Here is a 16,899-nt window from a genome sequence, read left to right on the forward strand (position 1 = left end):
TTGTAGGTGGAGGTGGCATGATGGCCTTACTGGAGGAAGAAGAGTTGTGTGTTGGCGACACATCCTCAGGGCCTGTTTCTTCCTCTGGCTCCTCTGTAGTCTCCTCTAGGGCTACAGATGATGTAGCCACTAGAGATAATGGAGGAGACTGAAGTTCACCTCTGGGTGGCAATGAGGTTCTGGCATAGTGGGCTTTGTATGCTGCCCATGGATTCTATGGCGGCCACTGCACGGGAAAAGCCATGGAGGGACACATCCATGGTTGTCTGTACAATGGATATGGTGGTTGACCATGGTGGCTTTTAGATCTCAGTGTACCCCCAGAAGGTCTGTGGTGAGTCAGGGAAGAGTGTTGTGGGGAGAAGACTCCTCCATCCCGGTCCTCATCATCGCTCTCACTGGGTACCGACGGTGCCATAGGGGAAGTGGGCTGCCTAATGACACTCCTTGTGGACAATCCATTGGCGCCATGGAGTGCTGATTGGGACACCATGATATGGAAATTGCTGCAGTGCTGGTGGATGCAGTAGTGAGGGTTTAGTTGCAGCTGAAAGGTGTGCAGCCATCTCGTGGCTAAATTTTTTAAGTGCCAGTGGGCCCATCACGGCACTATCAGTCGGTGCCAGCAGAGGCGGTGCATGGCACCGACTGATATGGCACTGGGCGCAGATTTTGTGGCTGGCACCGGAGGTGGTGGCAAGGTCGGTGCTGTGTCCGCTGCGTGCGCTGGCGTGGTCGGTACCATGGAGGAGACATGGCTGTGCCTATGTCTTGACTCCCTGCCCTTTGCTTTGGGCTCAACGGCATGATCCGTGACAGAGGTGCTGGGGGAGTCATAAGTGCTGATTTCGGGGTCAGTGGCACCGAGGGGAATGACCTCACAGGGGACTGTTTCTTTTTATGCGGATCCCTCTGCAGAGAGGTCGATGCTCACTTCCTCTTTACATGAGAGGACGGAGACGTGCTCTTCGTCAGTTCCAACATTGTAAGCGAGCACTTAGGGGCAGGTTTTGGTTGGTCCTTTTCTGTACCTGGCTGGAGTGACTTCTCCATGAGAATCATTTTGAGGCAGAGGTCCCGGTGGCGTCAGGCTCTCACCTTCAGGTTGTTACAATGAACGCACTTTTGGAGTACATGTGATTCACCCCGACATCTCACTCAGAGAGAGTGTCCATCAAATCGTAGCATTGTTTCTCGGCAGGAGCTGCATCTTTTAAAGCCAGGTAAGCTCAGCACGTTTCGAGACGTGCTCCAAAGGAGCAGGGAATGGGAGAAAAAACTTTTTTTAAAAAACAACTAACTGCTAATTAAGCTAACTAGGAACTATAATAAACTTATCTAAAGTATCTAACTACTATTTTTCTCTCTTTACTATCTGCAGGGGAAGAAGCTGCCACGCTGCCCCGAGCTCATCTTCAGCAGAGGACGGTTGAGAAGGAACTGAGGGGGTCGGACCATGCGCATACTAAACAAGACTCCAATGCGAGTCCCAACTGAGCACTGCTACCGAAAATCTTCAATCAATGATGCCGGGACGCACCGACTCCTGAAGCAGAGCACTCACAGGGACAGCGCTCAAAGAAGAACTATCTCCTCAACCCATTCCACCATGCTTCAACCCTCTCTACCTTCAAGTCCAGTCTTAAAATTCAATTCTTTTCAGAGGCCTAATCCTCCATAAGAAAGAAAAATTACACAAATAAAAGCCATGGAACAAATGGAGATGCATGCATTGTACTTTATCTCCTGATTACACCATGCTATACTAAGTGAACAAGGAGGTCACGCAATCAAGTTAACGTCAGGTAAATTTAAAAATCAATTTAAAAATTCGCTAAGATAAAATCCAGCTGCACTAACAGGGATTGACATTCTATACCTTGGGGGAGCGTCCTGGAAACCCCATATTCCTCATTTTTAATATAATTGTGATTTTACATATAAAGCATGCCTTGTAAGATGTTACGGGAAAGGTTATGATCTGCTGAAAGTCATTTCTCTATCCATTTATGTCATTAATGCATATGAAGTTATGAGAATTGTGTTAAATGGTTGTCAACAAAACATGCTGTAAGTTGGGGAATCAGCCAGATATTAGCTCCCCAGAGGCAACAGCAAGGAAAGTAACCAACACCTGGGTGGGGTGTCAAACAACCCATCAACAACCATTGTGCACCAAGGGAGCTACAATTCAGTGACTCACCTGCATGAGGCCACACCAGGGGAATTGCTCAACCTTGCCTGGAGACTCAGCAATGCCCCCAGACATGCCTGGACTTGTGCCTCCCAAGCACATGGGCCTGAGGTTATAAAACAGAACACAGTGGCCACATGCTGAGCCTTTCTCCTGCTCCCACCTATGCAGCAAGCAACAATGACACTTTGAAACTCCAACTGAGGGGACTGACCCAGATTTCAAGGGTGAAATCTGTGTATTATGAACTGCAATATCCTGTGGGGTGAGGAAAACTGCTTAATCTAGATGTTGCCCAGTCTAATAGGGTTGAGAGTTTAGACTGTGTGCTCCTATTTTATTTTATTTTGGGTAACTAATGCTGACTTTTTGCCTATCAGTTATAGTCCCTTAAAATCTCTCTTTTGTAGTCAATACATTTGTTTAACTGTTTATCTTTACAAGTGAGTTTGTATGAAGTGTGTGGCAAATCTGCTCAGGTTTTGCAAAGGCTGCTTTATATTCACTTTCCATTGATGAAGTGGTGAACCAATTAATAAATATGCACTACTCATCTTGAGCAGTGCAAGACAGTACATTCCTGAGGTCCAGTGCTGGGAGGATTTGGCTCTGGTGCCTTTCTCTGTGAGATTTATGAGTGTCTCTGGGAGCATTCATGCAATCCAGCTGAGTGTACGGCGCTCCACATGCTGTTGTGCTGAGTGATCACAGTGCGTAAAGGGGCTTCCTGCTTGTCACTAGCAAAGCATTGTGAGAGACAGCCCCAGCTGGAGAGAGTTAAGGGGGCACAGCAGTCCCACAGTACCAGGCTGCACCCCGGGGATCTTGTCACACAGGGACTGGGTAGTTGTATGCCCCCAAAAAATTATACCGTAAAATGAGATAGGTATCAAAGATGAAGGGCCAATAACCTGGACTGGCATATCCTACATCCTGCAAGGCAGACCTAAACTCTTGTGCTCTGCGGTGTCTCTTTTAGCATCTATGTTTGGTTTTCTGAATTTCCGCAGCATTCCCTCTCAGCAGAAGTTATAATTAATAGATTCAGAGATTTCAAGGTCAGAGGGGACCACCGTGATTACGTAAGCTGACCTCCTGCATAACACAAGCCACAGAACTTCCCCAATAATTTTCACTCCTTCAAGCATGGCAGCCACAGGATTTGAACTCTGGACCTCTAACATTGTAGAAGACTTCACCAAAAAAGTTAAATTACAGCTTCTTAGGTACAGTGAAGAATGAATAAGCTTGTTGAAAAAAAAAAAAAAAGTCTAATGTAAAAGTTCTTCCCCCCATCTTAATAAGTCAATATTACCTTCTTTGTTTTTCTATATTGCAGACCCCTCTCCAGGTGTCGAATATCCAAGTATTCTGGATTTTGAGTGTTCAGGTCAGTAACAATATCTACCCACCTACAAAATAAAACAGACTCACATGTAGAAGAGATCACAAAACCCATTCACCACTAAAATTTATGGAACTACACAAATAATTCATTTCTATATTTTTTAAATGATACACATTTACCGGTGATAGAAAAACTGAGATTTGATTGAGCACATGAAAAAAAAATCAGCATTAATGTTAAAGACCTGAAGTTGTGACATATGATTTAAGTTTTAATAACACCTAGACAGTACCATGAACATTACCACTATTCACTGCAGTGGAGGACGGTGCCCAAAATAAGTGACAAGGCTGCAGATAGCAAAGTAAAAAACTGGGACAACATTTTACAGTAAAAAGTAGTGTGGAAAGAAAAATATTTATCCCTCTGTGTCTCCCATTACTGTTCTTAGTCCCAATCTCTCTCTCTCTAATCTGGCTTTTACCCCAGGATCCCCATATCCCTGTTCCCTCACAGCCTCGATCAAAGACTTCATTCCTCCCTGCTCCCAACTCTGCCAAGTCACATTTTCTTCCCACAGCCCCTTAGTGCCTTCCAGCCAAACCCCCATCAACTCAAACACCTCCCAGCCCCAACCCCTCTCTATAACCAGGCTGAGGGGGACTCCTTTCTTCCTACTTAACTTCTTGACAAATCTGAAACACCTCCCACACAGTTATTCCAGGCTTAACACACCCCTGTACCTCCACAACCTGACCCTCCTGGTTTAGAAACTCATCCCCTGGCTCAGCACTCTTCTCCTCCTTGTTAGCCCCCCAGCTCAGAAACCCTCCCACTATTTGCTGCTGGGAGTGAAACAACCAGAGTTTAGGCAGCAGGGAGCATGTGTATGAGCTGAAATAGCACCACAGAAGCCTGTATTTGTCCTCTGGGCCTCCTCCCTCTGCTGTCTGAAGCCTTTAGGATATGTCTACACTTAAAACACTACAGCGGCATAGCTGCAACTGTGCCACTGTAGCACTTCGGTGTAGACACTACCTACACCAATGGGAGAACTCCTCTTGTCCACGTAGATAATCCACCTTTCTGGGAGGTGGTAGCCGGGTTGACGGAAGGAATTCTTCGCACCCCTGAGACACGTAGCTATGCTGATGTAAATTCCCTGTACATACCACCCCATAGGGCCAAAAGTCCTCTGATGAGAGCCAGGGGTACTGCACTCTGTAGTATATCAGCTGCAGTCTATCACAGGATGACTTTTTGTTAGAGTTTAGTTTCATTAGGCCACAGTGACCAGTTACCCCAATTCACTGACAGAGCCTTGGCACACTTGCCAAAATCTGAGTCTTACATAAAGGGACAGACCTGACTGGCTATGAAAGAGTCTAACAAGCACAGGTTTCAGAATAGCTGGACAGAACACGGGGAGAGGGAGGGCAGGAGGGAGCAGGGGGAGATGCACACATTTTTATTTGCTTACTGTCAGATTTTTCCAACCAGTTCTGTTCCCTGGGTCAACATACCATTGCACAAACAGGCAGGAGAAAAAGTCAGAGAAACCTTTTTGCTCACAGTCCCCATGTTTTGGTTTGTTTGTTTGTTTGTTTTTGGGGGGATGGCGGGGAAATGGATTTTTCAGAAATTCTGATGTTTTGGAGAAATGCTGTTTCCTTCCTCCAGAAACTGGTAGAGATCCAGCACCAAGTGAGATTGAAGAGGCTGTTCAGTGAATCAGTTCCAACTCAGACATCTATAGCATTTGTATTTTCTGAACAAAAATAAAATCTCTTAAAAAAGAGCTGTGATTTTCTGATTTGGAAAAAATTCCTAACTGTCAGAGTGGTTCAGCACTGGAATAAAACTGCCTAGGGAGGTTGTGGAATCTCTGTCATTGGGGATTTTTAAGAGCAGGTTGGACAAACACCTGTCAAGGATGGTCTAGATAATACTTAGTCCTGCCTTGAGTGCAGGGGACTGGACTAGATGACCTCTCGAGGTCCCTTCCAGTTCTATGATTCTATTTAGGCTGTAAACATCTGGGACTGGAAACCTTGTCTTCTGTACATTGTACTCACTCCGTGCTCACAAAAAAATTGTTGGCATGTTGTAGATTTGATCCCTGACTTTTCTGAAAATATTGAGTACTCCATGAATCATGAAAGCTACAAATGGTTAATGTACTGCCCATGCCTGACTGAAGAGGGCAGTTCTTAGAAGAAACTGCATGTTTTAAGTACCTATATCAGGGGTCGGCAACCTTTCAGAAGTGCTGTGCCAAGTCTTCATTTATTCACTCTAATTTAAGGTTTTGCATGCCGGTGATACATTTAACCTTTTTAGAAGGTCTCCTTCTACAAGTCTAAAATATATAACTAAACTATTGTTGTATGTAAAGTAAATAAAGTTTTTAAAATGTTTAAGAAGCTTCATTTTAAATTCAATTAAAATGCAGAGCCCCCCCGGACCAGTGGCCAGGACCCAGGCAGTGTGAGTGCCACTGAAAATCAGCTCGCATGCCGCCTTTGGCACCTGTGCCATAGATTGCCCACCCCTGACCTATATTCTAGAAGTTTAAAAAAAATAGGAGAGAGAGAGAGAGAGAGAGAGAGAAAGTATATTAGCCTACTTTTTACAGTGAATGGTAGGGTGTTTTCTACTTGGTTCTCCAATTAAGATCCAATATTCCACTTCTTGTTGCAAGAGGTGACCTCTGTTGTACAAAAAATACGGTTCTGGTAAGACTCAGCATGCATATTACAATGAAAAACAGCAGCATATTAACTTGCTATTGGTTTTTAGATTTTTTTTATTGAAATATTTTACAATTGTTAGTATAGTTGAGACAAATTACAACTGGCTACTGAACAATTCAATAATATATTACCTATTATAAATTAGCAAAATAGATTACCCAAGTGTCTTAGGAGAAACAGGACTTTGATTTCTGGTCCAAACTCCTGCTTCACACAGGAAACTGAGGTTGAAAGTGACTGTTCATTTCCTGGAGATAAGGAACCTCTTGTATTGTGACACACACTGCTGCCTCCCCACTAATAAAAACTGATGTTGACTGACTCATCAGGGAATTCTGTTCAAATCTCTCACTGGAAGATTGGTGACCACAATATAAGGCCAAGAGTGTGATATGTATGCAATGATGAAGTCTGAAGGCTCCAGAAAGCATGTTTAAATTAGAAGAAACTTTTTTCCTCACCATCCTTGTTCTCTGAGAGTGCCTCCAAAGATCTTACTTTTTCCTGCTCTTAAGACAGCACCCTATGTGAAACAATTGGTGGCTTCGATGAATTCTATTAAAGTACTACTCCCATTTTATAGCTGGAGAACTGAGGCACAGGGTAGATTAAATGATTTACCTTAAAATAAAATAAACCACACAGGAAGTCTGTGGTTAAGCTGGAACCTAACTGTAGTCTCCTCAGTTCAAGTTCAGCACCCTATCTTCCTTTCACAACTTAGAGATTGAATTATTAAAACACCTCACAGCTACAAGGCAAAAACAAGTGGCCAAAATTTGCTGCAGAGATTATCAACAGCAGACCTGGGAACTCTGTAAAATAATGAGACATTTCATTTCCACCCAGGGGGCTAGCATTCTGTTCGTACAGCACTCAATTCATGTGTAAAATGCATTGATAATTTGCAGTCGCCATTTTGGTGGAAGATTCACATAGGAGCAAGCATAACTATAAGATTCTTACCTGTATGCTTTACTAGCTTTTACAGGGGTAGCTTCAAATCCAATTGGACAAAAATAATGATTTTGGCAATGATAGATATAGGCCATCGACTCATCTTTCAGTCCTTGTGTTAACTTTACCAAGGCCCCTGCAGCTACAAAGAAAGGTCTGATCATTCTCCAAAGTGCTTTTAATCTTGCATTCAGTATCAAGCGGAAGAGATCAGTTATTTTTCTTACATTTTCTGGTGTTATATTTATGGTAACACTGCACAAGCAGCAACATAATGCATTATGGGAAAGGTTTGCAATAAACAAATATATTTGATTTTCAATTTGTTTCTTTCAGATCCCATTCTCTAAAAACATATTTAGCTCTGAAAGAAAGTATTTTTTTCCACCTTGCAGGAGAGTCCTAATTAAAGACTTAGGGATTGTTTTTGTTTTGTTTTGAACTACATCAAAATATTGTACGGCTGACTAAAGCAAGAATATTCACAACCATTCAGAGGAATCCCACTGTCCTTAATTCCACTGACACCAGTTAATACAGCATTTGTAGTACACAGCAAGCATATATTAGAGAGACCTGTAATTCACTCACTGGTTCACCAACATTTTCATATCGGGAACCACTATTTGAATAATGATCTTCTTGGGAAACACATCTGAATCTTGACCTCAATATATTCCTTAACCCAACTACAGTGCTTCCAAACAGGAGAGAGGCTAGGAGAGCACTGAAACAAGAAAAACTTGTTTCTCCGCTTAAAGAGCAGAGACACAAAACGTTATTTCCTCTCCTTGGGTATAGAATTTAGCAAACTGTCCCTCATAACTGCAGTGGGGATTGCTAGCAATCTCCCAGGTTCCTTTGCAGCATAGTGCATCCTATATCTTAGCTACCCCTTCACTTTGACAGTTTACTACCTAAAACGTTTTTTAAAGGTTCAGTTATATTTTTATATGCAGACTAATCTTCAGTTAGAGGCTTATACATTCAGAAAGGAAGATACAGTAGCTGAACAATGCTGTTCAGCTACTGTATTATTACTGGTAGGATAGCACCAACTGTAGAATTAATTAATGTTGGTGGGCATTCTGCCCAAACAGACATACTGCTTTCAATTCAACATCTGAAGTTTGATATATGTATTAGTATTTATGGGTTAGAAGACCATTATAGACTCATGTAGTAAAGTTATCACTTACCTACTTCACACATGCTGCAAGTATTTCCAATCAAATTTGTTGATTAGCCAATTATGATTATTTCAAGGAAAATTTTGTATAAAGAATTCCAAGTGTTAAAACATACCAGTTGGTGGGATATGCTGTTATGATAAATGCGCATCTTGAGAGAGCAGCCAGATACAGGCTGGGAACCCAAAGGCCTCTAGCACCTCAGGAGTGCAGCTATTTCACAATAATTACACAAAAGGTATATTATTTTAGTTAAAAGAAGGAAAATTTGAGTAAGAGAGAGAAGGGCGGGGAAAGGAAGGTTAGAAAAGCTATGCAGCTCAGAGCCATTTAGGGTGACCAGATGTCCTGATTTTATAGGGACAGTCCCAATTTTTGGGTCTTTTTCTTATATAGACTTCTATTACGTCCCACCCCCTTTCCCGGTTTTTCACATTTGCTGTCTGGTCACCCTAGAGCCATTTGTTGTTCTGGGTGTAACTGCATACGTTGGGACTTTAGTTACACAAATTGTTCTCTTGATCCTAAAACATTTTACAACTACAGCTTTCCAATTTATATACTAAATTAGTGTTTAAGATTAGCTACTTACCAGTTTCTCCAGCTGTCTTGTTCTTCCCATGAGGTTTATATAGAACATATGAACAGCCTTTTACATGGAAATGATCATTAATCTGTCTAAACCACCTGAAAACAATAAGACTTGTTTTAAAGATTTTGGTATTTTAACAAACACCGAAGCAAAATAATTCTTAATATTTATACTTTTTTTTGGCCACCTTTTCCTCCTTTAGTGATTTAGAATATAAACTCATTGGGGCAAGGACAATCTTCTAATGAGTTTATGCAGTACTTTGCACAACAATGGCCTGGTCTCAGTTAGGGTTGCTAGGTGCTATAGTAGTACAAGTAGTAAATAATTCATCACAAGGAGCTGGAAGGGCCAGAATTCTGGTAATGGATACATAGCTTTTTCACCTTTATCTTACCAGTTCAAATCCCACACAGATCTATAATGAACAAAGTTCTTATTCTCAGGTACAGCTAATTAGAGGTCTCACTCCAATCCCTAAATAGGTCTGCACATAAAACTATCATGGCATTTGATATATTTAGTAATATCTTATAAGAGGCAAAGGACTGAAAGGATATGGAGAACTGACATGGAGACAGATGTACTTCTAAAGAGAAAGGTGAACTATGGATTTAAAAAAAAGGGGGGAAAAGTGCTTTCCCCCCATGTTAGCATTTGGGTACCCTATGTCACCCTTCCAGTGCAGGCTCACAGCACAGGCAGTGGTAATGCAATGAAAACATAACTTCAGTCTCTAGTCACTAGAGCAATCAGTGTAGAAGCATATAAAAATAGTAGGAAGCAAAAACAGCTCAGGAAAAAAGCTATTAAGAACAGACTCTGGGCTCTATTGTCAGAACCCTTAAGGTTTGTTTAATTGTTCATGATGCTTTCAGAAAGCTCAAATAAAACACAGTGAGTTAGTCAGAGTATATTATTGCTGTTTTAAGAGTGACAATCTAATTATTTTTAGTATTAGAAAATTATTCTATACATTAGCATTTCAGTTGCTTCAAGAAAACAAATTGTACCTCATTAAAGTTGTATTTCCTGTAAAGGGACCAAACCTAATTTCCTCAAATGGGGGTTGAAAGCCCAAAATATGCAAGGCTTCTTCTTGAGTAATAGGTGGTAGGCTGAAAATGAAATTGATAATCATAATTAAGTATAATTAATAAAGTATTTTGATAGCCATTTTAGGTTCCTTGAAATGGAATAGAAATGACGTACTTTCCAGCTCCCAGTGTGCTATATAAGTAATTCCAGCAAGATACTAGAGAGGAAATTCCACAGGAAGTCTTATATTGTGGTCGGCTAATACAGTACCTGAGAAGAAAGAGAAAATTTTCTTTATTTAGATATATGCATCTTGCTGCACTTTCATTTGTGACAATTTACCCAAAAGTCAAATAGCGTTTTAAAAAAAACAAAGTATTTTGTCTCAACTTCCTTTTAAAATAAGTCACTGGTAAGTCTCAACCTGCATATATGAATTTAAAAAATCTGAAGTAAATATGCCAATTTCTCTTTCATGGGACTTCACCCAGGAAAAGTAAATAAAGTGGAAATCTGGCATATTTCACAAGCACAAATCTCTCACACATTCATTTTCTTAACATTTCTAAAATTAGGTGGTGATGTGGATCCCACTCCATCAAGATCTGTGCTGAGACCACCAACTTAATTCACAAGGGCCTACTAACCATAGAAATAATTTGGGTGCAGAACTGAAATAAGTCATGTCTACATTCATGATCTTGTGGAAAAGATTACATGTATCCCAATAACAATACCTTAGCCAGCTAGCCTTTCAAGTCAATAGCTTTCTAATTCTGCAATTCCTTACTAAATTGCAACTCTTTGGAACTTTACCAATGGAGATGACTTTAGGTCACAGATTCCCTATCCTAACCTTTATTTCCCATGCCACAGAAACCTTCTGATGGGTTAAAATTAGTTTAGTGGCTTCAATGCAGTTCTTAGTGAACATTCTGTAGTATATTCTCAGTTCTGTCTGACTGAGAGATTTTGCTTAAGTAGCCCCGACCACAAAAGAAGGGCAGAAAGTCAGAATAAGCTACACTTGTATGTGAGTAAATTTACACATTGCCTGCTCATGCTAATGGGCTCTCACTTTTTATTAGTACCAAATTCACCCACAACTTTTTTGTTCTTTGTTGAAAGTAGAAATTTCCAAATATGTAGGAAATGGTAAGATACTGTGTGCCATCATTTACAACAATAAGGATCAGCAGGGATGATGTCCCTAGCCTCTGTTTGCCAGAAGCTGGGAATGAGTGAAGGAATGGATTACTTGATTACCTGTTCTGTTCATTCCCTCTAGGGGACCTGGCACTGGCCACTGTCGGAAGACAGGATACTGGGCTAGATGGATCTTTGGTCTGACCCAGTATGGCCATTCTTATGTTCACAAGATCCAGATCCCCTTGTAGTATCAGGTCTAGTTCACTAACTCTATGTTTAACAGATCCCATATACTCTTCTATCCAACTATTTAAAAAAAACTATTACACATTAAAATTTAAAATAAGACAGCCAGCAACAACATTTACAAACAAGCTCTGCATACTACGGTAATCTTAATTATGACTTTTAAATACTACCATCTTCTGAGGTCGAGCACTTTCCGCTGCTTTATTTCTTCAACAGTGGAATGTTGAGAACACTCCCTGTATTGTTTGCTTTTTTTGTCCAAAGATTTTTTCTTTGTTACTTGTTTCTTCATGTTTCCTGCAGGATAAATTTTAGAAGCAGTTAATGAATGCTTAATATACAAGCTAAATATTTCCATTATAATGCCCTTACCAGAAGGCATTCAATGTACTTCTAACAAAAAGACAATATGCTGCATGGATAGAGGTGTACTGTGATTATTTCCATTGGAAGGAAAAGTTAGCTTGTGAACTGGGACTGCCAACAGCTTTGGAAAGAACCAGTAAACTGGCATATGCCTTTTACACAATAGCTCATTTTACTGAAGAATATTTCTATTCTCTATAATCACCTACTGAATGGATTAAAAAGGCGGTCATACTGAATGGCCTCCACAAACATTGTGAGCCTCTCTCACCCAAGCCATCCCAGTAATTGGTGGCCTTCCATGACTTCTCCAGAGCCAGCCTGGTGCACTAGAGGGAGAGCAGACCACTGACAATAGCCTCACATTATACATATAATGCGATTAGATGGATATATCTGCTAATCTGCATAAGCAACATCTTCAGTTAGAAAGCGTGGTTGTTAGTGCTGGAGACAGGCGTGCCTAGCGGCATGCAGAGGGGAAATATATCCCCAGGAACTTTCCCTTATTGCAAGTCACTGTACAGGAAGACGAATAAAAACAGTTGAGAGGGAATATTTTCAATCATGTTTTGCGACTACAGATTTCTGAACCACAGTGAAATATACTGTTATATATTTTAGCAGAATTGAAAAATACTTGTAAAATACACATTATCCATACATCTTATCTTTCAAAAGAGCACTATATGAATACACGAAGACAAAGCCAATAGCATTTTATATCTTTAAAAAGTATTTAAGAGTTGCAAAGTCTGTTTTGCAATCGTTAAGCTAAATTAGACCTTGACTGGTCAGCCAACTCATAAGAAAAATCTAAAGCAATGGCTCTAGGCATACACAGTGATTATAGGCCAGATATAAAAATCAGTTGTGTGCATATGCAAGGTCAATAAACCATTAAAATCAGAAACAAGAGGAACACAAAACAGTGGAAAACACAGTTTCTTTAACATCATATACATACACAATTCAAAATATTTGAACACTGTTTGGGAAATTTTGACTTTCTCCTTGTATTATTTCTACACAGCTTGAAAACATATGCCATATCAAACAATTACTGGGTTCTACAGGAAAGCAAAAGGTAGAGTAAGGAAGCAAGAGCCATGAGGTTGGGAACACTGCAGCCACTACTCCCCTGGCCTGACTCACTCCTATCCAAGCCCCCAAGACCAGCATCTGTGGGGCCAGCACAAAGACCATTTCTACAACACACAGATAGTGTGTGTTCATCTACGTAGTTCCAATGCACAATGTAAGAGGGGGAGGGTCTTGCACTGGCCCTCCATGTCACTCACGCAGCATTTTTCTGAATGCTGCAGTGCTGTAACGTCTTACCTGCTCTGTTTTTCAGATTTGGGGTCACTCCATTGAACTCTGATTTGTCAATTTCCCATGCCAGTGGAAGCTTTCCAAGACTACTAGATAAATTTTCCAAGTTAGTGTCTTCATTGTAGATTATCTCAGAAGTTCCACTTTGAATGCCAATGAAGTTAGGTGTATTATTTCCAACATTTAAGGCAGCACTATCTGGTAGGCAGGCACTAACTGTAGTACTTGGACTTTTACGAACAGACGTTACTTGGTTTAAAAAAGCATAGTCTGAACAGATAGTATAAATTTTTTCTCGGGTGTGAGTCACAGGACATCCCCATGGATAATGCCCATCTCCAGTAGGACTCAGTGACGCAGCGGATGCATCTGAAGTGCAATATGGCTTTACATCATTATGAATAGTAGCTTCTGGAGATTTTTTTTCAGGTCTGTTTTCTTTGTGTCCAGAACCATTCTCCCTTTCACCTTCTGCAATGTTAGGCATTGAATGATACTAAAAAGTTCTGTCTAGCTAAGAAGTGCTCAGCAATTTTTTTTTAAATAAAAATTCAGCCTACATCATTGCCTGCAGATTTGCAAGCTACCGATGAGTTACCTGCAAGAAGGGAAAGACAACTGTTACCACAGCACACCTCAGCTGATAAACGAGCTATATACAAACTTTAAACAAAGGCTTTTATTTTAAAAATTGCAAACAATGAGAGTTGCAATACATTTCAGGGTATTTCAGAATATAGAATGCTCTACATTGCTGTCTAAACATTTGCTTTCTCTAAGTACTGCTAGGATGCTGCTCTATAGAGAGCTTTCATTATTTGCAAAGTGCCAACAGCATACTCTGTGCTGACAGCATACTGAGTCAACCCTCAATAAGTCATTTTTTAAAAAACAATTTAGGATAAAAAAGTAAATAGTTTTTCCACAGAGAAAATTGGCATATGCATGAACACTGCAGTTTATTATTTCTACCACAAACATTTGTAACAGTAATCAAAGCATTTTCCAATCATTACTGAATTAAAGGGATATCAACTAAAAAAGACACACACTTCTCACTGAAAATCTTACCTAGTTTTGCTATCAGATTTATTGTAACTAGAACAGAAACATTTCCTTTTCAGTTTGTGTATTTACCATCACTTGTGTACAATGAGTCACTGTCTTCCCTGTATAGTCACTCAGTCTTCCCTTTTGTTTGTGTGGGTCTTTCACATAGCAACAGGGGAAGAAAAGGTTTGGGGTTTGGTTTTGTGTGCATGTGCATGTTTGTTTTATACACACAAAAAAATGAGGCAAGTGTACTATTAAAAGCTACTTTTAATTAAAGTTTTAAAATCAAGGTGATGGCATCCTTGAAATCATCCATACCACTGCAACATGGATAACAAATATGAAGAAACACACACAGAAGAGTTAATACGCATTGTTGTAGCTGCATCAGTCCCAGGATATTAGAGAGACAAGATGCATTTAGCATCTTCCACCTTGCATTTAGCTATGACGATCCACGTACCTTTCCCAGAACTGAAGAAGAGCTCTGGGTGGTGTTTGCTGTCCCACAGAAGTTGGTCCAATAAAAAAGATATTACCTGAGTCACCTTGTCTCACAGAAGAGGTAAGCGATTTGTCCAAGAACTAGAAACAGAACCTGGCAATGCTGACTTCTAGTATCTATACTTAGCCAATAAACCATAACCCCTCTCCAATACAATACTTTGTACTATGCATGGTAGACAACACTGAACAAGGCTGTAGCTATGGGGGTTTCAATTTGCAGTAGACATAGAGGTCCTGTCGACACTGGTAAAATGAACGTGTGTATTTGCTACCATTTCAGGTCCCAATCCTGCAAAGGGCTCTGCATTGGCAGGTCCCTCTAATATCACCATAAATTACACTGAGACAAGGCACAGCCAAGTTGTTACAACCACACCCCGGTACACATCCACACACCATTTCCTAAGGCAGCTGGAACTACAGTGGTTTGTACCTAAGATGGTATCAGGAACCATTGAGCAGAGTGAACCCTCCTTCACTAGAAGGCTCTAATGACCTTTTATTGGCCAGCACCATGCGCATGGGAACATTGCACACACATTTGTATGCAACGGGCAGCAACAGCATTACAACCCTCCATAGTGTCTGTCCCAGGCCCAAAGATAGCAGCGGATCTTCACATCATGAATGCCCCGCCCACACATGGGGCTGGATCAGGAGCTCATGCCATAGTCAGTAGGTTCCAGAGTTAATGTTCTGGTGGGAGGAGCCAGAGCAGCCCCAGCAGAGGGCAGGATTTCACCGCTCATTGGCCAGGCTGAGAGGAGCAAGCGGCTGCCACAGCCCGCCCTGCCCAAAGGGCAGTGGCCACCACAAGCTGCAACAGACCCACCCCACTCCACTTCTCCTCAGGACGTGGCACATGGGGAGGCCTCCCCGGCCTCTCGCCTTCCCCCCAGGATGTGGGCACTGAAGGCCCCAGGTCATTACCTGCATGGTGGCTCCTATGTCTCTCGATCGGCAGCAGCTGGGATGTGATCACACCGGAAACAGAGTGGGGGGTGGGGGCTTCAAGCTCCAACTCACCCATACCCCCTTTCTACTCAGCATAGCTGCCTGGACGATACCAAACCTCACCAGAGGACGGGGTGACCGGGCAAAGGAGAGGGGAACTCAGACGGCAACGACCTCCCATAGCCCCTGGATTGTTCATGACAGTGAGCAGGGTGGAAATTGCATGAGGACTGAAACAGAGCATGCATCTCTGCCCCTCTTCCCCTACCAATGGTATTGCCCAGCGCTCCCACAGCACCTCGGTGCGGGAAGAGAGGGATGGACAGTTGTTCAATGAGAGTGTGGCAGAGGTGTGGTGGGCAGAGCTTGTGAGGAGGACTGATGGGTGGGGGGACTTGTAGGGAGGACTGATGGGTGCCATGCTGGTGAAGGCTGCGCAAGGGCTGGGCCCGTGGTGGTGGGATCCTCTCACCCTACACCCAGGAGCTGTTACGGTGTTGTGGCTCCACCCAGGCCATGGGTGGCCCAATATGGGGGGGTGGCCCCCCCATCCATGTGGAGTGCGACATGCATGTAAGTCTCAGCTGCACCGGTCTGGGTGGGGGTCAGGACAAACTCTGGGATGTTAGTGGGTGTGGGGGATCTTGGGGGGGGGGGGAGACTGGCGGGCTGCTGGGATGGAGAACTGAGGCAGATTAAAGGAAGCACTCAAGGGATTGGGCAAGTCACAGTGCCCTGGCTGTCACCATGGAGCAGGCAGCCCCTCCACGGTGAGAGGCTGGAAACCAGCACAGCTACACATGGACTCCTAGGGTCTCCCTGCAATTAGAAAATCCTCTATTGTAGTGTTATCGACACGCATGATTTTGTCCTGTATCTCATGGTAATTATTGTTTTCCTTAAAGCTCCAGCTTCTGGAGTCAAGTGAATATGTGATGAGTTCAGCCTTCATTCTTAAAGGAAAAGTACATTCTAGCCACGGGTGTCGACTTTGTCATTTCTCTGGGGGTGATCAACCCCTGCTCTGCCCCTCTGCCTCCATTCTACCCCTTTCCCCAAGGCCTTACATCTTCCCTCCCTGGCTCTGTCTCTTCCCACCCTGTTTTGCCCCCTCCCTCAAGGGTGCCCCCTCCCCCCCACAGCGCCTCTTGCCCACTGCTGAACAGCTGATCATGGCAGGCAGGAGGCACTGGGAGGGGGAGGAGCTGATCAGC

At 42.3% G+C, this 16,899-nt stretch overlaps 1 protein-coding gene across 1 annotated transcript in view; it reads right to left on the bottom strand.

Moving 5' to 3' along the window:
• Positions 1-13,769, bottom strand: part of LOC123358585 (DNA excision repair protein ERCC-5-like) — a 68,804-nt gene extending 55,035 nt beyond the window's left edge. The window contains exons 1-8 of the mRNA XM_045000965.1: positions 13,178-13,769; positions 11,641-11,767; positions 10,247-10,342; positions 10,048-10,152; positions 9,035-9,129; positions 7,262-7,394; positions 6,169-6,252; positions 3,510-3,606 (exon numbers count right to left, since the gene is read on the bottom strand). Of these exons, the coding sequence (XP_044856900.1) occupies positions 3,510-3,606; positions 6,169-6,252; positions 7,262-7,394; positions 9,035-9,129; positions 10,048-10,152; positions 10,247-10,342; positions 11,641-11,767; positions 13,178-13,658 (1,218 nt within the window). The 5' untranslated portion in view covers positions 13,659-13,769. The remainder of the gene's footprint in view (positions 1-3,509; positions 3,607-6,168; positions 6,253-7,261; positions 7,395-9,034; positions 9,130-10,047; positions 10,153-10,246; positions 10,343-11,640; positions 11,768-13,177) is intronic.
• Positions 13,770-16,899: the final 3,130 nt, after the last annotated feature.

The sequence above is a fragment of the Mauremys mutica genome, chromosome 1 (assembly GCF_020497125.1).
Source record: "Mauremys mutica isolate MM-2020 ecotype Southern chromosome 1, ASM2049712v1, whole genome shotgun sequence".
NCBI classification, from domain to species: Eukaryota; Metazoa; Chordata; order Testudines; family Geoemydidae; genus Mauremys; species Mauremys mutica.